Source organism: Lissotriton helveticus, chromosome 3_1 (genome assembly GCF_964261635.1).
Source record: "Lissotriton helveticus chromosome 3_1, aLisHel1.1, whole genome shotgun sequence".
Classification (NCBI taxonomy): Eukaryota; Metazoa; Chordata; class Amphibia; order Caudata; family Salamandridae; genus Lissotriton; species Lissotriton helveticus.
The window spans coordinates 1485977731-1485998232 of record NC_136061.1 but is presented as its reverse complement, the minus strand read 5'-3'; the positions used below and the strand labels follow the sequence as shown (position 1 = coordinate 1485998232).

The 20502-nt window shown below is 51.0% G+C and overlaps 1 protein-coding gene across 3 annotated transcripts in view; it reads left to right on the top strand.

Moving 5' to 3' along the window:
- LOC144825008 (uncharacterized) overlaps positions 1 to 2584 on the top strand; it is a 329870-nt gene extending 327286 nt beyond the window's left edge. For 2 of the 3 annotated variants that reach the window (XM_078683918.1, XM_078683920.1), the window contains exon 7: positions 1623 to 2584. In XM_078683918.1, coding sequence (XP_078540044.1) covers positions 1623 to 2305 — 683 coding nt within the window. In that variant the 3' untranslated portion in view covers positions 2306 to 2584. The remainder of the gene's footprint in view (positions 1 to 1622) is intronic. The other variant, XM_078683919.1, reaches the window with a different exon arrangement.
- Positions 2585 to 20502: the final 17918 nt, after the last annotated feature.

Genomic DNA, 20502 nt, shown 5'->3' with positions numbered 1-20502 from the left:
GAGACAAAATGAGCAGAGATGTGGGCTCAAGAAGCACATGAGTTCATTTCGCGATATCCAGCATGCCAGTCTATTTTGACTAATATACAGGTTACCTTCAAAGATGGAGGAGCAACAGGAAGAAATGTGTGGTTATTGTAAGCTTTTTCATGCTGCATCAACTGAAGGGTACAATTTCTAATAGATTAATTCAGTTTACCTGATACTGACATCCCAGTGCCTTCATCTTACTTGAGCAATGGTATCCTGAGTTTCCTACAAGGAGAATCCTCAAGTAATTAATACATTGTACATTCATAAGCAATGACTTTTGGACATGGTTATTACAAATGGTTGAGATTTACATACCTTATCAGTGCGAGCTTTGGGGACTATGACCATCAAACTGTGTTTCAAAGTTAAGTCTGAAAAAATGTAATGTCAGCAATGTAAAGATGTTGAACTTTGTGAGATGAGGAATTTCATATTGAGGCCTTTGAAAACACGCTACTGATGCTCACGCGGAAAAAACACACTAGTGATGCGCACGAAGCAGCACGAAAAAGTTGATCGCGCTGGATCGGAGGCATATGGCGGCTGCACGCGTGCACGCTCGCGTGAAGCAAGCGCTAGGCCACCAGGCAGCACTTTTGAAAACCCTGATACTAAATGTCTCAGAGCCGCACATGCGCTCGCTCAGCGAGACCTAAAATGGACACCAGGAAAAAGTTATATGTCAGTCACAACATAGGACTCATTTTAATAGCATAAAGGGTATGAACTATTTCTTTGGATTAGTGGTGGAGGAGAAAGACAAAGACGCACAAAATATTAGCAGCATAAAGGCAAGGGTGAAGCTGAAGGCTCAATTCAATAAAGAGTTAAATAGAAAGGGATAAGAACCAAAAGTTCAGACATGCTATACATGACAGCCATTTTCAGCTGCCCATTTCTCTTTTTTCTTTCATTAGTGATGTACAATGATCCATCTTTTCCAGAAGGATACATAGATAGCATATCTTGTCAGCACTACATAACTGCACTACTTATTTTTCTCGGAAAGATGGACCACTGCATCCACCAAAGCATGTCCATACATATCATCTTGTCAGTATGCTGATGTTGCTGCTTTATCTACCAGATGTTAACCAGGTGGTCTGCATGATGGCACCCAGAGGAGAAACTTCATTTATGGCCTGCAATGTCTGTATCAAATTTCCAAAGCCCATTAATGATTCTAAAAAAGTCTGGAGATCACTCATTTGATAATGTTGTTGATTAGTTTGGTTAGTTATTTCCCAGAAGACATTAAAAACAATGTAGTCCCTAGATTTCTTTATTCCTCTTTATGCAGGTTCTATATATGTCTAGAACCAACCTGCCATCTCTCTCAGGCATTTGCAACCAATTCTTGTAACTGATCTGAATTATATTTGCTGTATTATGGTTTTTAAATATAGGATGTGGCTCCTCGTTTACCCTGCAATTACATAGCCTGTTACCCTTCAGTAAAAAGTCCCTTAAAACTACAGTATGATTCAACTTTTTATGATATGCTGCAGCATTCATATCACCCTATTTACAGTAGATGTGGTTTTATTTAAATTTACTAACCAAATAACTTGCTTTTTTCAATCTACCAGGATATGGAAGTATGAACAAAGAAAGGGATGTGACATTTTCTGCTGTTTGTTCTGAAAACACAAATCCATTTGCGACAATATCTTCAAAAGCGAAGATGAAGATACTGCAGAAGCTTGATCAGGGAACACACTCCGGAAGCCAGCTGTGGCTAGAAAGTAATCCGGAACTGGACGGAGAGAGCACCATCCACAATAAAAGTAGTTTGAGTCTGGAACATTCAAATTCACATCAGGGAATTACCAGGGAAGAATCTAGTGATGTCTACACTGGATTTGAGGCCAATCTGAACAATGAAAATCTTCTTATTTGTCAACCAAACTCCCCAAGAAACAGTCTGCCATATGTGTTTTATGACTCTAAAAATTTCCCTATTAAGCATCATTTTGCCAAACACAGGAGAAAGCATACATTTGAAGACTCCAAAATTGAGAGACCATATAACTGTACTGAATGTGAGAAAAGGTTTAGACAGAAAGGATCTCTTATTGAACATCTGAGGACTCACACTGGACAAAGACCATATCAATGTGCTGACTGTGACAAAAGCTTTAGTCGGAAGAGATCGCTGATCGTGCATCAAACAATACATACAGGGGTGAGGCCCTACCACTGTAGTGGATGTGAAAGAAGCTTCAGTCTAAAGCACAATCTTACTTCACACAGAAGAATTTGTAGACCTTAGCCCAAAGAACGAGACATTATTTCTAACCTAACCATTGCTGAATGCCTTTTGAAGCACCTGTGTTAGGAATGCTTGCAGTGGAACAACAATTAGTGTGTATATTAGAACCTCTGTAAAATATCACCCTGCAAAACATCAAACTAGATTAACAGCTCCCGATGAGTAGACATCATATGTGCATGCCATTTGGAAGCCTACATGCATCATTATTTCTGTATGTAATCTCTGTAGGATTCAATCTGTCTAACAGTGGTCTAATAAAAACACAACGCAAACCTGTATCTTCTCTTTCAATCTTTCCTCAAGACAAAGTTATTTTTCCTCTGAACTCCAATTTCCTCTTATGTTGGTGTAAATTTCTTCTTGCCCTAAATAGATTACTGTTAAAATACAGATATGCGCAGGCTTGCCACGGTTCAGCACAGGGGAGTAAATGTCAAGGTTTTGTTCCAAACTCCCAGGATCAGCGTGTTGCTCAAATGGGTCCACCTTCAATCGCTCCACCCTCTGATGCTATAACAGCGCAGAGGCTAGGAATGATTAAGCGAGGGAAGGAAAGGATGGGGACAGCGGGGAGGGAGACCTACAACACAAAAACCACAATTAGAGGAACGTTTTAACTCCAATATCAAATACTCTGATGTACAACCTATACTGACAGCTATAACTACCTGTAAAGAAAAAGAACTTGCAATCATGCGAACAATCTTTGTTGGAGATATCTTATCAGCGGAAGGCTCTTTAGATGTAAACAGAAGAAAACACCATTCCATCAGTATAGGACACACCCTGAGCAAGCACCATACACACGCTTACACTCACGTCGCACGTTACCCACCACAATGTTGAAGGAACTTGCGTCACAGGGGGCGTTGAGTACACAACACACACCTCATTCCCCTGCTAGGAAGAAAGAATCAAAAGAACCACATGAAGCATTCATGAATATATATCAGCCATAAAATTAATAATCCGTTCCGGCATTAACATCTCATGCCTAACATGAAGTTGGCTGTTTACTCACAGCATATGTCACAAGTGGTAATTCCAATAAAGAGTCACGTAGTCAGCTTAATCAATATGTAACAGAAAGTACACACCTAAGAAACTTCGGAGGTTTCAGAGTCCCCTACCTGGGTATATGGTTCACAATAATAGCCCAAAACTCCGAACTTGCTATAACGTGCAACAGATTGTACACGATCAAGATTGGTGACAGCATCATCCTTACCGCCCTTGTAGCGTGTGACTTTGAACCAAGGTTTTCTCTCCGAGTCACTCGCTCTCTGACATCTGCTTTCCCCAGAATTCGCAGTAATGCACTGGCCAAGGCCCGGAATAAGAGACTTCTGGTTAGGCGCGTCATCACTGCACTCACCCGACTATGGCCAGAGGAATCATGGGAAATGTAGTTCAGGCGTGAAACGTTACGTTTGGAGTTCCGGATCAGGAAACTGCGACCGTAAAATAAATTCAAATGAGAAACTGAACGTTTAAGTTTGATGGCTTATGCTGATGATTGTTATATTCATATTTTCCCTTTGTGTATAATGTCTCATTGACAGTGCAGTTTCCTAGGCGTGGAACCAGGCTTCCATATGCTTTTGATTTGTCAGTGAGTCAATAAAGTTGGAGGGTTAGTGACTGGCTTAAAAGCGCACACTGGCTAGGTCAGATAACCCAGAACCTGATTTGTCTCTCTGTGAAATGTTCCATAGAAAACACGCTTGTTTGCAGCGTCCAAAAATAATATACATTGTATCGTTCCCATATTTTACTTCTTCCAAAGCATGTAAATGTTATTAAGCAATATAAGCACTTAGTCACTTTTATTATATAGTTTTTCAATTGATTATTCTTAATGTTAGGAGAAAAAAAAGATTTAAGGCTACATTTTTTACACATTATTTACATTGCTATGTTCCAAGATCAAATGCACAGGGACCTAAACCTGTCCCTGACTGTATGAGGTCCTGAACCTGTCCTATGACCCAAAAGGGTGCGCAAAGCAAGCCCTCGTATTGGAGAGGGGACTACTGGCCCCGTCCTGGGTATAGCATATAAAGCAATTGTGGCAGCATACTGTTAGACCTGACATCATTGGCGTGAGTCTCCCTTCCATTTTTGACGGATTGCCTCCGCTGTTTTGATATGTTTTTGCTGAATTTATGCTTTGGAACCTGTGCCACTGCTAATCAGTGCCACAGTGCAGTGCTCCCTATGTTAAATGGATGTATTGATTGGTTATTCCCCAATTGGGTTATTTGATTTACTGTCAGCCCCTAGTACAGTGCACCCTGTGTGCCCAGGGCTTGTAGATCAAATGCTACTGGTGGGCTTGCAGCACTGGTTGTGCCACCCACAGAAGCAGCTTGTAAAGTATGTCTCAGGCCTGCCATTGCAAGGCCTGTGTGCAGTCTAGCACTGCCATGTCGACTTGGCCAAGTGCACCCACTTGCCAGTTCCTAAACCTTCCCTTTGCTTCATATTAGACACCCCTATGGAAGGCCTAAGGGCAGGGTGCATTGTAAGTATAAGGTAGGACGGGGGGCGTGGCCAAGCAGCATGGCCGACAGGACGTGAGCTCCGCCAGCTCCCGTCCTGGGGACCCAGATATCCTTCATACATATCCTACCTGGGATGTTTTTTCCCTGATTCGGGGGCCCGAAGCTCCTTTCGCATTGGGGGGCTCTCTTCCCGGAAAGCTGCTGATAGACGCCTGCGAGTTGCCCCGGAGGCGGTACGGCGCTCTGAGGGCTGGGCCTCAGACTACGAGAGGCCGGGGTCTGCGGCCTGCGCCGGAGCGGTGTTGCGGGGGCGGTCCGGCCCTAGTGCGCTCCCGGGTGATCGAGAGGCGAATCGAGAGTCGGCGGAGCCCGCTGCTATCTGGGGCTCCGCCTTGGCGGCGATCGTGTGCGGCTGGTGGACCTACGGGCGGCCTCTGCTGCCTGGCCTGTCCTGATCCTGTGGAGGAGAGACGTGGCGGCCGCCCCTCCCCCGGGTGCGGCAGCGGAGCGGGAGCCTCCCGCCGGGTGAGCGCTCCTCTGGGGTGGTCTCCTCTGTCTTCTGGGGCCCTGGGGAGCTGGCCTGGAGCCTGAGGCAGCCGGGGAGTGCAGGACATTCGGGGACACGCGCGATCGGATCTGTGCCCCTCCCCCACTGAGCCACCATCTTGCCCCTGCGTCGGGGCGCTCGCTCCCTGCGGCGCACGGACCTGTCACCTGGAGGCCCGCTACCCCGTGCTGGACTAACGTCATGAGCGCATTGCTGGAGAGCGCCTCGGGGGCTTGAGAGATCGTACCCGTGGACGTGGGTGTGAGTGATAACCATTTGGGCACCCCGCTCGCCATAAGGAGCCTGCCTCCTGCGCTGGCCTGATTGCCCCGGGCCCCACCGCCTGACCGGCGGAGAACGTGTGTGCTGCTGGATATTGTTGCCCACCATTCTGCAGGTCTCGGTCCTCTCTTGGGTGCTTTCTGAGGAGGCGGGCTGTTGCCCCTGCAGTCGCGGCTGCCCTGGTGGGAGTAGGCGGCCCTGCGCCCTTGATTGGAATACTGGAGATACTGGCCTGCCCGGGCACCCCCCGAATTGCCGCAGCCTGGAGCTGCCTGGAGGTGAGGTTTGGTATCTGGCATTGTGCTTTGAGGAGCGACCTAGAGACGGGTGCCTGAGCGGCGGTGGCTGAGGGAGATCCTTGACGATCCACTGGAGGGGTTGTGTGTCTTTTTCCCTGATGGCAACCCACAAGGATAGGACCTCGCGCTCTACCCAGCCCAACACCATTATGCAGTATACCACCCGCGGCTGCCTTCACAACGGATCACGCGCCAGACGGGTCAGGAGGAGGGTGTGGATGAGCCGGCGGAGCCTTCCCGGGCAGAGATATTGAAGGCTATACAGGGCTCCCATTCGGCACTGGAGAGGCAGATAGAGACTGTATCAATAGATGTCAATCTGCTCCGTACGGATCTCCGAAAAGTGGCGGACAAGGTCTCGGATGCTGAGGGTAATATTACCCAACTACAGGGGGAGGTGGCCTCCTTGCTAAAAACGGTCACGTACCTCACGGCCACGACGCATGCATTGGAGAGAAGGGCTGAGGACGCGGAGGGTAGGGCGCGCCGAAGCAACATTAGGGTCCTAGGTGTGCCGGAACGATTGGAGGCGGGAAATGCCGAGCGCTTCCTAGAGACCTGGATCCGCACTCAGCTGTGCCCACGCGGCTTGTCAAATGTCTTCGTCATCGAGCGGGCGCATAGGGCCCTGGTCCCCCCTCCGCGCCCGGGTGAACCTCCAAGGGCGTTGATTGCAAAGATCCTGAACTGTAAAGACCGGGACTGCATCTTGAAAGCAGCAAGGGAGGCGGAGTCTCTTACTATAGAAAACAGTCGCGTATCCATTTATCCTGACTACACTCAACGGGTACAGGAGCAGCGGAAGTCCTACCTGGGAGTTAAGCAAATGCTCCGGGAGATGAAGCTCCAATATATGCTGTTGGATCCGGCCAAGCTCAAGGTGATCTCACAGGGCCGTGCGCACTTCTTTGAATCCCCGGAGGAGGTGTGGGAGTGTCTGGAGATAAGGGGTGACAGGTCGTCACCCCTTATCTCCAGACACTCCCACACCTCCTCCCCCCGGTGAGCGTGATGGGCCCCGTGAGACGTGGGGGACCCGTCCTCAGCGACGACGTCGAGGAAGAAGAAGACGCCTGTCTAGATCGGGGGGTTCCGAGGAACCTCGAGTCACAGTGGGGGCAGATGGTGCTCTGCTTATGAGATCTTCATTGGTGGTGGTTAATCCGGAGTCCCCCGGCGCGTCCGCCCCTGGGGAAATCTTGGTTCCGGACACCCTGCAGGACACTATGCCAGATACGGACTCTACGGCTCCGGTGATCCCGTAAACTGGCCTTTCTGAGCCACAGCTGGAGAAGGCTCCAGCTTGAGGTACTGTCCTGTTTATGGATTGATGTCCTCCGCTTTGGGGGGGCCTCTTGTTCGGCCTCTGGTCTGTGGGAGATGCTTATGACCTGTACTATTTGCCCTTGGATGGCTGGGTGGAGTGGAGGACTTGCATCCTATTGAAAGAGGTATGCGTGATGGGGACCACATATGCTTGAATGGAGAACAGCCCGACCTGGGGCTGATACCAGTAGACATGCCTAGGGACTGTCCTCTAAGTCTGGGTCCCATGGGGAGCTGGAAGGGGGGTTGGGTGGTGTTGGTTTGGGTGTGTGTTGTGTGGGTTGAATGGGGTGGCTGTGTACGTCCTGGCACCGGCAGGGGGAGGGCAGGGTAGCATTTTATGTTGTTGCTGTCATCTTGCTCATGGGTGGGGGTGGGGGGAAAGTTTCAGGGGGGGTTCTGAGTTCGAGGGTTTTCGGGGGGTGGGTTGGGATGGGTGCGGGAAATGTTGCTGGCATCAAGTGTACTGTGATTCAGGTTTGTGTGTGGCTGGTCAGGCGGGCTGGTTCTTCCGGCCTAGTTAATGTTTGGGCCCGGGGGTGGCAGATCACAATGTATGTATCATATGGCCCGGATGGGCACAATCACCGACAATGGGTTTTAAATTCTTAACCTGGAACGTGCGCGGCTTGGGTACTTGCACCAAGAGACACAGGGTCCTTTCCTTCCTCAAGCGACATGGGGTCTCCGTTGCATGTCTCCAGGAGACCCATCTGGACGAGGAGGGTGCCCAGCGGCTGTCCAATAAATGGAGGGGCCAAGTGTTCTATTCCTCCTTCTCTACTTATGCCAGGGGGGTCCTCATTTGGGTGGCACCTGGGGTTCCCTGCGCTGTTCAATATGTTGAGGCGGACATTGAAGGCAGGTACCTGCTGCTGCGAATCAAGCTGGATGGTAGGGATTACCTGCTCTTGAATTCCTATGCACCAAATGTCGATGACCCTGTTTTTTTCTCCCACCTTCAGGAACTCATTGTTTCGGACCTCGATGCTCCCTTCCTCTGGCTTGGGGATTTTAATTGCGTGTTGGATCCGGAACTGGATCGATATCCTTCTCGCTCTGGCACGAAGCCGCGCATGATGGCGCGCCTCAGGGAAGTAATGCATAATCTGGGGGCTGTGGATGTGTGGCGTAAGGGCCACCCCACTCGGAGGCTATATACTTGTTATACCCCGACGCACGAAACCCATAGTAGGTTGGACGCGTCCTTGCGGCCAATATTGTCCCGTCTCTCTCGTTGACGGTTACCCACCAAGCCCGTTTTCTATCGGATCATGCTCCAGTGACATGCATGGCACAATGGGCTGACCAGGCTGCCCGTCCCCGTACTTGGGGGATGCCAATGGACATTCTCCAGGTCCAGGTGGGAAAGGACCATGTGGCGACTGCCCTGACGGATTATATAGATTTGAACTGGGAGGGCGGTGATTTGCCCTACTCCACCAAATGGGAGGCCCTGAAAGCGGTGATACGCGGTGCCTGTATGGGCCTTACATATGGGGTCCGGAAGCAACTACTCTGTGACTTACGGGATGCAGAGGATATGCTCCGGCGCGGTCACTCTACCGGATCCCGGCATCTCGGACCGGGCGGCGGAAAGGGTGGCCCGGGTGTCCGTTCATGACATTCTTACCTGTCTCGATAAAAATACTTTGGGCCAATATAGACAGCGTCTCCACAGCGAGCGGGACAAGTCTGGTCGACTGCTGCCCTGGATTCTTCGGCGTGAATTCGCACCTGAGCGGATAGTTGCCCTACGGGCTCCAGCTGGTGGTATGGTGCACTCGGAATCTGATATTCTTGAAATCCTCCGTTCCCATCTGCAAACCGTGTATGCAGCTGACCATTCGATCACTGAGGCCTCCTATCGGCCTTACCTCCAGGGATTGGCTTTCCGGACCCTCTCGAAGGAGGCGGCCGAGGAACTGGATGCGGGTTGACGCTCCGGGAGGTCAATGTGGCGTTGGCCGCCCTGCCGCGGGCTAAGACGCCGGGCGGAACGGTTTCCCGCCTGAATTTTACCATTCGTTTGGAGACGTCCTGGCCCCCCTCCTATTACAGGTTTATAATGGGGCCCTGGGGTTTGGCGTTCTTCCGCCCACCATGAATCAGGGAGAGGTCTGTATGATCTTGAAACCAGGTGGGGACAGTTGCGATTCCGCGGCGTTCCGGCCTATCACTCTGATCAATACAGACGTAAAGATCCTCACCAAACTATTGGCCACTCGCCTAGCCCCGCACATGGCACACTTGATCCATCAGGACCAGTGTGGGTTTATCCCTGGCCGTAACACTGCGATGAACTTGCGGCGTCTGAATCATATCCTCCACGAGGTGCGTGGGAGGGAGGATCCCCACATACTGGTGTCAATTGACCTGACTAAGGCCTTTGACACGGTCAGCTGGGGGTATCTCTTGGAGGTGCTCCAGATGGTAGGGCTAGGGCCAGTGTTCTGCAATTGGATCCGAGTGCTCTATGGGGCACCCCGGGCTAGAGTTCGGCTTGGTTCGGCCCGCTCTGAGGAGTGGTCCTTGGGGAGGGGCACTCGTCCGGGGTGCCCCCTGTCACCGCTCCTATTTGCCCTGGCAATAGAACCCTTGGCGGTCTCCATTCGAGCTGAGATGGAGCAATGGGGCATTAGGGTGGGTGATACCGTGCACATGATCTCCCTCTATGCGGATGACACTCTGTTCTATTTGTCCTTCCCGAGCGACTCGCTTCCCGCTTTGATGTGGTTGCTGTACCGCTTCGGCGCAGCCTCCGGGCTGCGCATTAACCCCGGGAAGTCCCTGATTTTCCCACTGGCGGGATGTGCTGCCGATCCAGGCGTGAACCTCCCGTGCCTGGGGCTGAGATGGGAGCTAGAGGCATTCCGATATCTGGGCATTCAGGTGGCCTCGTCGGTCGAACACCTGCTGGCCCGCAGCGCTGAACGGGTGCTCCGCTCCCTGCACCAGTCTGTGTCCTTCTGGAATACGCTTCCTCTCTCCCTTATGGGGCGGTTAGCGATTGCTAAGATGGTGATGTTGCCTAGAATGTTATATGTCCTGCAAAATACTCTATGCCCGCTTCCCCCGCGAATATTTTGCACGCTCAACTCGCTGCTCGCTGCTATGTGGTGCGTCAAACAGCGGGAGTCTGGCAGCGATTTGTGGAGAAAGTATTGCGGCGGGCCCCCTTCCATAGGGAGCTGCCGGTGTGGATCTTGGCCCCGGTGCTCCGGATGGAGGAGAATGTGTCCTTGCGGGACGGCGGATGTGAGACTCTGGCAGGCCTCTATCCAGATGACTCCTTCGTGTCTTTTGAGCGTGCCACGGAGGCCTTTGACTTGAGCAGGGGACAATACCTGCACTACAGGGGACTCCAGGAGGTGGCGAAGACGACCTGGCCACAGTTCCCGGAGGCGCCTCCACTGACTCACACCCTCAACATCCTCCTCTCGTGTGGTAGAGGAAAGCGGCTGATCTCCTTATTGTACTCAGCCATGCGATGGGATTCGGCCCCGCAGATCGCGCCGTCCTGGGCGGCCTGGGAGGCGGACCTGGGGATGGCTCTGGAGCCAGGACAGCGCAAGCGTATTGGGCTCCTGACCCGGAAAGTCTTGTGTAATGCACGATTCAAGTTGATCCACTTTAATTTTGTCCATCGCACCTATATGCCCCCGGTCTCCCTAAATTGCATCTCGCCAGACAGGCGGGTCAACTGCCCTAGGTGTGGGGCAGAGAGAGCTGGATTCTTCCATTTGGCTTGGGAGTGCCCGCAGGTCGGTAGCTTTTGGAACGAGGTGGTGGACCATATTGGCCGTGTTACGGGCCTCCCGATTGCCCTGGATCCGCTCCATTGTCTCTTGGCCCTGGTACCCAAGCCCAAAAAGAGGAATTTGTCCTACAAGTTTCTACAGTTGTTACTGGTGTTGGCAAGGCGGCGCGTGGCTATAACTTGGATGGGGCAGATGGGATGTTAGAGAGTGGACCCTGGCTGAGGAGACACATATGCAGCGCACGCGCCACGATAAAAGACTTCAGGAAGACCTACTTGCTTGGAGGATGATGTGTGCAGAGGGGTTGCCTGATATGTTATGTTATGAGCATTTATTACGCGCACAGCTGCTCCAGCAAAGGAGCGTCCTGGCGCCCGACAAGGTACCAACATAACACAGCTTAAAAAGGGTAGAGTAAAAGAAAAAGCAAATTAGAGAAATAAAAAGGTCTTAACGGCCCTACGAAATGAGAGCAGATCACCAAGGGCACGTATCTCTAAAGGAAGGGAATTCCACAAAACCGCAGCACGTACTCGAAATGAGCGGCCGCCAGCACGGCTGCGCTTAAACCGGGGGACTACTGCAAATTCAAGGTCCGATGAACGTAGAGAGCGGACCGGAACATAGAGAGACAAAAGATTCAGAAGGATCTGATCAGGAGAGCCCTTGAGGATCTTGTAAGACAAACAGATGACTTTAAATTGAATCCTCTGCTTAATCGGCAGCCAATGAAGAGAGCGCAAGGTGTTGGCAGCGGAACAAAACCTGGGTAACCCCACAACTGCTCTGGCGGCCGCATTTTGCACGCGTTGAAGACGAGTGATTTCGGCCTGATTTATCCCTACCAAAAGGGAGCTGGCATAGTCGAGCCGAGAAATCACCGTCGCCTGTACAATACGCTGCCTGGTCGAAGCGTCAACAAATTTTAACACAGGTCTTAAGCCACGCAGGACGCCAAAGCAGCACGCAGCGGTACGCTTTGTGTGGCAGACAAAGCTGAGGGTAGGATCTAACCACACCCCGAGATTTTTTATCTCCGAAACCGGAGTCGGGGTGGGATCTAGCTCTGAAGGCCACCACATATCGCCCCAGAGTTCCGCTTGCTTGCCGAATATCATAATCTCCGTCTTTTTTGCTTTCAACTGGAGACAGTTGGAAGTCATCCAGCTGGCGACCGCCCGTAGTCCATTTTGGAATCTTGGGGCATCCAAACCTGAATCCCCGCTGAGCGTGACCGCCAACTGAGTGTCGTCAGCGTATGACACCATAGTCATACCCCACCGCTTGGCGACCTCAGCCAGCGGTCTCACGTAAAGATTGAATAGCGTGGGGCTCAGCGAGGATCCCTGAGGAACCCCAAGATCCAGAAGATAGAATTTAGACTGATGGGGCGGGACGGTCACACAAAAAGATCGATCAGCAAGAAAGGAGCGGAACCACTGGAGAGCAGGGCCGACGATGCCAGCATCCTCCAGGCGCTGCAGAAGAATCCCATGCGAGACGGTGTCAAAGGCGGCGCTAAGATCTAATAAAACAAGCGCCGCCGTTTGACCCGCATCGAGCACAGAGCGCAGGTGTTCCACCATGAAGAGGAGGGCAGTCTCCGTGCTGTGACCAGCTCGGAATCCGTTCTGCGTAACGTCTAAGATGTTGGCCCGCGAGAGATGGTCTGAGAGGGCAGTATTTACATGCGCCTCCGCTACTTTTGCCGGCCAGGGGAGGAGCGATATCGGGCGATAGTTCTCAGGTTTGCTGGCGTCCAAGGACGGCTTCTTCAGAATGGGCATAACCACTGCCTGTTTCCACTTGGCGGGAACCGAACCAGATGCAAGCGAGATGTTAATCAAGGAACAGACCGGCAAAAGGTCGAAAGATGCCAAGTCTCTAAACAAAGCTGGCCTTAAAGGGTCAGCCGGAGACCCAGACTTAACTTGCAGAGCAAGTTTCTTAAAACTTTCGGGTGTTAGGCTGGGAAAAGAGTGTAAAACATCCTGCACTGGGGGGCTGAGAAGCCCATCGCCAGAAGGCGTAGCCATAGGAAATGCTCGGTAGATGGCTTGAACTTTTTCCAAAAAAAAGGCCGCCAAGGTTTCACAATGCGAAGTGGAACAAGATTCGTTTGCAGAGGCCTTTTTTGCCACCAGGTCTTTAAGAGCCTTGAAAATGGTTTTTGATTGATTGGTGCTGTTGCGGAATTCGAGAGCATAGAATGCCGCACGAGCTCTGCAGACCGCGCGATGGTAGCATTTGACGGTGGCCAAATACATGGCTTTTTTACTGATGTCATAAGTTTTCCGCCATTCTCTCTCAGTGCGTCTACACGTGCTTTTAAGCGCACGCAGAGAGCCATCATACCAAGGACTGGGGTCCCTTGGTCCACGTTTGCTCAAGGCCACCGGGATAAGGGAATCGAGGGCCCTGGTAACCCATTCACAAAAGCGGTCATAGCCCGTTTCCACAGTGATGATGACTCATATGCCACTAGTGTCGAATTGTTCACCCCTGAGGGGTATGGATCCGAGGAGGACGGGAGGGAGGCGGGATGGAGGGCCCTGTCCCGGAGTAGTGCCCTGCTGTGCGCGCACTAATGTTCCCTATCATATAAACCTCTGATTTGTCTTGATTCTCAGAGGATTGCTTCTAAATGTGATGTCTGCACCTTATCGGGCCTTGAAAGATAACCTGAGTTTTGCACGTACTCTATTACTGATGCCACGTACGGGGGGGTTTGTTTGTTGTTCTATATTAGACTGTGTTTCCATTGAAAAATTTATCTATCCAGAAAGATAGGAGTGGGGCTCCATGGAGGACGTAGGAGAGGAAATACATGAAAACCAGCGGATACCGGAGATGTACGTGTACTGTCTGCAAACGACTATGATTATTTTGTGCCATGTACCGACTTTACGCCGCCCGGCCTCCGGGATGTGGGCCACATGGCTGTGTATTATCCTGAATGTTACATGTGGCTAATTTCACCTCTCGGTGCTTCAGAGAGGTTACACCTAATCGTGTCGTCTATGTTTTCCGCAATAAACATATTTTTTTTAAAAAAAGTATAAGGTAGGACATGCTCTGATGTGTGTGGCATGTTCTAATAGTGAATTACAGCCATTTTCGTTTTTCACTATTGAAGGCTACCTGTTCTCATAGGCCAGAATGGGCAGTGAAGATTATTACATTCTTATAATCCTATCTGACTCAGGGAACATGGTAGAAATTCGAATTTAGTATGCCTGAACTCAGAATAATAAAATACATCTTTTAGTAAAGTTGATTTTAATATTCTGTGTTTGCAAATACCACTTTTAGAAAGTAGGTATGTGCTTGCCTAACCATTTGAGCCTGCCTCTGCTGAGTTGTGTATTCCTTGTCTGGGTTTGTGTGTGACAGGGCTGGGGAAATTCCAGGAGACAGTCTGGGACAGCCCAGTGGTGATTAGGGAGATTTACATCCAGATGGGAGGGGGAGAGTGCACCTGGGACCTGAATAGGGCTGGACCTTCCCTCTACAATGCTGGCTCTACCCCCTGTGGCTTGTCTGATGTCTCTGCCCTGCACAGTGAAAGGAGAAGAGGAATCCTGTCAACAGAGTGCTCCAGAGCTGTATCTTCCCTCCCCTGTGCTGGCTCCACCTCCTGTGGGACGGCTGATGTCTCTGCCCTGCACAGTGAAAGGAAGAGGAGAGTCATGTCAACAAAGTGCTCAGGAACTGGTTTGAACTAGGCAGAGGCCTCTCTGCCTTCAGAGAACAAAGGATTTTGGGGTATAAATATTGGAACCCAGTCTCACAGACTTTAGATCACTTCTGGAACAAGAAACTTTTCTGCCAAGGAGAAGAACCAAGGAAGCTACAGGAGTTTGGACTGCCCCTCTGCCAGTGTGCTGTTTGCTGGGTTGGCCTGCAGTGGTTGCTTTATTGCCAAGGGAAAGGAGAAGGAACTTTGTAAAGACTTTTATCTACAGAATATTCTCCAAGGGCTTGAACTGTGCTTGCCTCCTGCTGAAGTCTCAGGGCCAAAAGACTTCACCTCCAGCTCCCTCCTGAATTTCCTTGCTGGGAATTCTGACTCCAGTCACTTGTGTGCCGCTGGGAGCTGGAAGCGCGACGCATCGAGAAGAAGTGTTTCGCCGCCGCAGCTGAAATCGTCGCAACGCCGGAGAAGCGAGCCTTTGTCGCATCTCCCTGGAGGCGTGTGTTCATCGAAGCTGCAAAAAACAACAAGTGATGGACTGAATGTGGATCAATGTCACACACTCCCCCAGTCAAAAGATCTGGGCCCAAATCCATCGTTTTTTTGCACTCCACACCACCCTGGGTCAGATAATGGCTTTATGCAAATCAGCTCTGACCCTGTTGCCCCATGGGAACAGTCCAGTCCGAACTACAACAGCCATATCTTTCCCAGACCGGAATCAAGCATCCGAGGACCGGACCGGTTTCGAGGTAACACCTCTCTTCAGCCCGGCTAGCTTGACTCCAAGTGGTGTGGAGTGCCTGGGACCCACGTCTGGGCATCCCCAGCGCACTTAGGGCGGCAATTGCAAAAAACAACAAGTGATGGACTGAATGTGGATCAATGTCACACACTCCCCCAGTCAAAAGATCTGGGCCCAAATCCATCGTTTTTTTGCACTCCACACCACCCTGGGTCAGATAATGGCTTTATGCAAATCAGCTCTGACCCTGTTGCCCCATGGGAACAGTCCAGTCCGAACTACAACAGCCATATCTTTCCCAGACCGGAATCAAGCATCCGAGGACCGGACCGGTTTCGAGGTAACACCTCTCTTCAGCCCGGCTAGCTTGACTCCAAGTGGTGTGGAGTGCCTGGGACCCACGTCTGGGCATCCCCAGCGCACTTAGGGCGGCAATTGCAAAAAACAACAAGTGATGGACTGAATGTGGATCAATGTCACACACTCCCCCAGTCAAAAGATCTGGGCCCAAATCCATCGTTTTTTTGCACTCCACACCACCCTGGGTCAGATAATGGCTTTATGCAAATCAGCTCTGACCCTGTTGCCCCATGGGAACAGTCCAGTCCGAACTACAACAGCCATATCTTTCCCAGACCGGAATCAAGCATCCGAGGACCGGACCGGTTTCGAGGTAACACCTCTCTTCAGCCCGGCTAGCTTGACTCCAAGTGGTGTGGAGTGCCTGGGACCCACGTCTGGGCATCCCCAGCGCACTTAGGGCGGCAATTGCAAAAAACAACAAGTGATGGACTGAATGTGGATCAATGTCACACACTCCCCCAGTCAAAAGATCTGGGCCCAAATCCATCGTTTTTTTGCACTCCACACCACCCTGGGTCAGATAATGGCTTTATGCAAATCAGCTCTGACCCTGTTGCCCCATGGGAACAGTCCAGTCCGAACTACAACAGCCATATCTTTCCCAGACCGGAATCAAGCATCCGAGGACCGGACCGGTTTCGAGGTAACACCTCTCTTCAGCCCGGCTAGCTTGACTCCAAGTGGTGTGGAGTGCCTGGGACCCACGTCTGGGCATCCCCAGCGCACTTAGGGCGGCAATTGCAAAAAACAACAAGTGATGGACTGAATGTGGATCAATGTCACACACTCCCCCAGTCAAAAGATCTGGGCCCAAATCCATCGTTTTTTTGCACTCCACACCACCCTGGGTCAGATAATGGCTTTATGCAAATCAGCTCTGACCCTGTTGCCCCATGGGAACAGTCCAGTCCGAACTACAACAGCCATATCTTTCCCAGACCGGAATCAAGCATCCGAGGACCGGACCGGTTTCGAGGTAACACCTCTCTTCAGCCCGGCTAGCTTGACTCCAAGTGGTGTGGAGTGCCTGGGACCCACGTCTGGGCATCCCCAGCGCACTTAGGGCGGCAATTGCAAAAAACAACAAGTGATGGACTGAATGTGGATCAATGTCACACACTCCCCCAGTCAAAAGATCTGGGCCCAAATCCATCGTTTTTTTGCACTCCACACCACCCTGGGTCAGATAATGGCTTTATGCAAATCAGCTCTGACCCTGTTGCCCCATGGGAACAGTCCAGTCCGAACTACAACAGCCATATCTTTCCCAGACCGGAATCAAGCATCCGAGGACCGGACCGGTTTCGAGGTAACACCTCTCTTCAGCCCGGCTAGCTTGACTCCAAGTGGTGTGGAGTGCCTGGGACCCACGTCTGGGCATCCCCAGCGCACTTAGGGCGGCAATTGCAAAAAACAACAAGTGATGGACTGAATGTGGATCAATGTCACACACTCCCCCAGTCAAAAGATCTGGGCCCAAATCCATCGTTTTTTTGCACTCCACACCACCCTGGGTCAGATAATGGCTTTATGCAAATCAGCTCTGACCCTGTTGCCCCATGGGAACAGTCCAGTCCGAACTACAACAGCCATATCTTTCCCAGACCGGAATCAAGCATCCGAGGACCGGACCGGTTTCGAGGTAACACCTCTCTTCAGCCCGGCTAGCTTGACTCCAAGTGGTGTGGAGTGCCTGGGACCCACGTCTGGGCATCCCCAGCGCACTTAGGGCGGCAATTGCAAAAAACAACAAGTGATGGACTGAATGTGGATCAATGTCACACACTCCCCCAGTCAAAAGATCTGGGCCCAAATCCATCGTTTTTTTGCACTCCACACCACCCTGGGTCAGATAATGGCTTTATGCAAATCAGCTCTGACCCTGTTGCCCCATGGGAACAGTCCAGTCCGAACTACAACAGCCATATCTTTCCCAGACCGGAATCAAGCATCCGAGGACCGGACCGGTTTCGAGGTAACACCTCTCTTCAGCCCGGCTAGCTTGACTCCAAGTGGTGTGGAGTGCCTGGGACCCACGTCTGGGCATCCCCAGCGCACTTAGGGCGGCAATTGCAAAAAACAACAAGTGATGGACTGAATGTGGATCAATGTCACACACTCCCCCAGTCAAAAGATCTGGGCCCAAATCCATCGTTTTTTTGCACTCCACACCACCCTGGGTCAGATAATGGCTTTATGCAAATCAGCTCTGACCCTGTTGCCCCATGGGAACAGTCCAGTCCGAACTACAACAGACAAAGTGCTCAGGAACTGGTTTGAACTAGGCAGAGGCCTCTCTGCCTTCAGAGAACAAAGGATTTTGGGGTATAAATATTGGAACCCAGTCTCACAGACTTTAGATCACTTCTGGAACAAGAAACTTTTCTGCCAAGGAGAAGAACCAAGGAAGCTACAGGAGTTTGGACTGCCCCTCTGCCAGTGTGCTGTTTGCTGGGTTGGCCTGCAGTGGTTGCTTTATTGCCAAGGGAAAGGAGAAGGAACTTTGTAAAGACTTTTATCTACAGAATATTCTCCAAGGGCTTGAACTGTGCTTGCCTCCTGCTGAAGTCTCAGGGCCAAAAGACTTCACCTCCAGCTCCCTCCTGAATTTCCTTGCTGGGAATTCTGACTCCAGTCACTTGTGTGCCGCTGGGAGCTGGAAGCGCGACGCATCGAGAAGAAGTGTTTCGCCGCCGCAGCTGAAATCGTCGCAACGCCGGAGAAGCGAGCCTTTGTCGCATCTCCCTGGAGGCGTGTGTTCATCGAAGCTGCCTGCTGTCACATCACCGGAGAAGCGTGACGCCATCGAGAGAGTCGCCATCGCATCGCCTGAGAAGTGTGTTACAGGGCCTGTCGTGGCTCCAAAGTACAGTCGTCGCAAGGCTGCCAGGGCGTCATCGCATCGCCGCATCAAGGGCGCCATCTTCTCTCATCGCAACTGGATCATCGCATCGTCATCGCATCAATGCGCCATCTTGCGCACCGCAACAGGTCGAGAATCTACCCATCACCTCCACACCGGTAAGGCTCACGACGAGTCCCCTACTCTGCGCAAGCATTGAGAAAAGACGCAACTGTTCCCCCGGGTCACGGAACCGACGCATCTCCCCTTCTGCGAGTCCTTTTGTTTACTTTGCGTTACGCATCCAGGTAGTTTGTTGAGAACTTTGTCGCATCTACCATCAACTTGAACTAAGCGACTTTTATCATCTTTTAAGTAATACTAAGTGTAGTATTGTGGATTTTTGTCGTTTATGGTCTTGTGTTTAAGTCTATATAAAGAATACTTATTTTTATAAAACCTGTGTTGTGTCCATCTGTAGTGTTATCACTGTATTACTTTGTATATTCACAAATGCTTAACACACTGCCTCTGAGATAAGCCTGTCTGCTTGTGTCAAGCTACCAAGGGGGTGAGCAGGGGTTATTAAGGAGAGTAATCCCCTTATCCTGACTTAGAAGTAAGGGTCCCTATTTGGACAAGGGTGATAACCATTGCCAACTAGAGACCCCCAGATCTAACACATACCATATTTTGAGATTGATAGTGTGACCAAACCATTTTATTTGTGTTACTGTCAGGTTACACTAGGGGTACACTAACCTTCTGAAACAGATCCAGCGGGAGGGAAGCAGAGATCCCAAAGCCCCTTAGCGCGACCCCACAAGGGGATGTTAAACACTCCACCCTGCACTGCAGTGCGCAGGGGATAGGGGAAAATAACAAGGAGTAACGGAAAGAAAACTCTCCTGCCTTCTTCCTTTTCAAAGTCTCTCTCTACCAGATATTGCCACTACGGAGTACCTGGCTATCCGTACCACTGCTATAACGCCCCCTCTCACCTGCGTACTTATCTACCGTCCCCCTCAATCCCCTTTATCGTTTCTCCCCAATTTTCTGGAAGTATTGGCCACGATCACGGTCAATAACTCCTCCATTTTGCTTTTGGGTGATTTCAATTTTTGGCCCTCAGACCCCGCAGAATGCCCTTCCTCAAAAGATTTTTCAGACGCCCTTTAATCTCTCAATTTTATATTCCATATTCACTCCCCTACCCATGTCAAAGGACATATCCTGGACCAGATCTGGTCCTTGAATTGTCCCGTAAAATCCCTATCCATCTCACCCTGCACGTGGTCGGACCATCATCTGATTTCATTTGCCCTCCCCACCCACCCCCCGGTTAAGCCCCCACTTCCTAAGAATGTCTGGGTCCGTGCTTGGGGGCGAGTAGACCCCGACAACTTATCCGCCTTACTCACCGCTTCCTACCCCTCCCTACAAGGTTTATCCACTCTCTCCCAGGCTACGTCCATTGATCAGTGGCTTTCTTCAGGTTGCGACTCCATTGCCCCTCTGAAGCATGTCACCTCAAAGCAGGAGAAGGATGCAAACCTGTGGTTCAATGAAGATCTCAAGACCACCAAATTAGCGGTACGCCGAGCGGAGCGTGCCTGGAGGAGAAATTACTGCCCCTCACTTCGATTGGAGTTCATTAACATCTTGACTCAATATAAAAAGGCTATCTTGGCGGCTAAAACAGCCTATTTCTCCTCTAAAGTTCTCGCAGCTGAGAACCAATCAAGGGAAATTTTCTCGATTGTGCATAACCTGGCATTCTCCGACAGAACTACCCTGAAGCCCACCCCCTCCCAGGAACTTTGTCACTCCC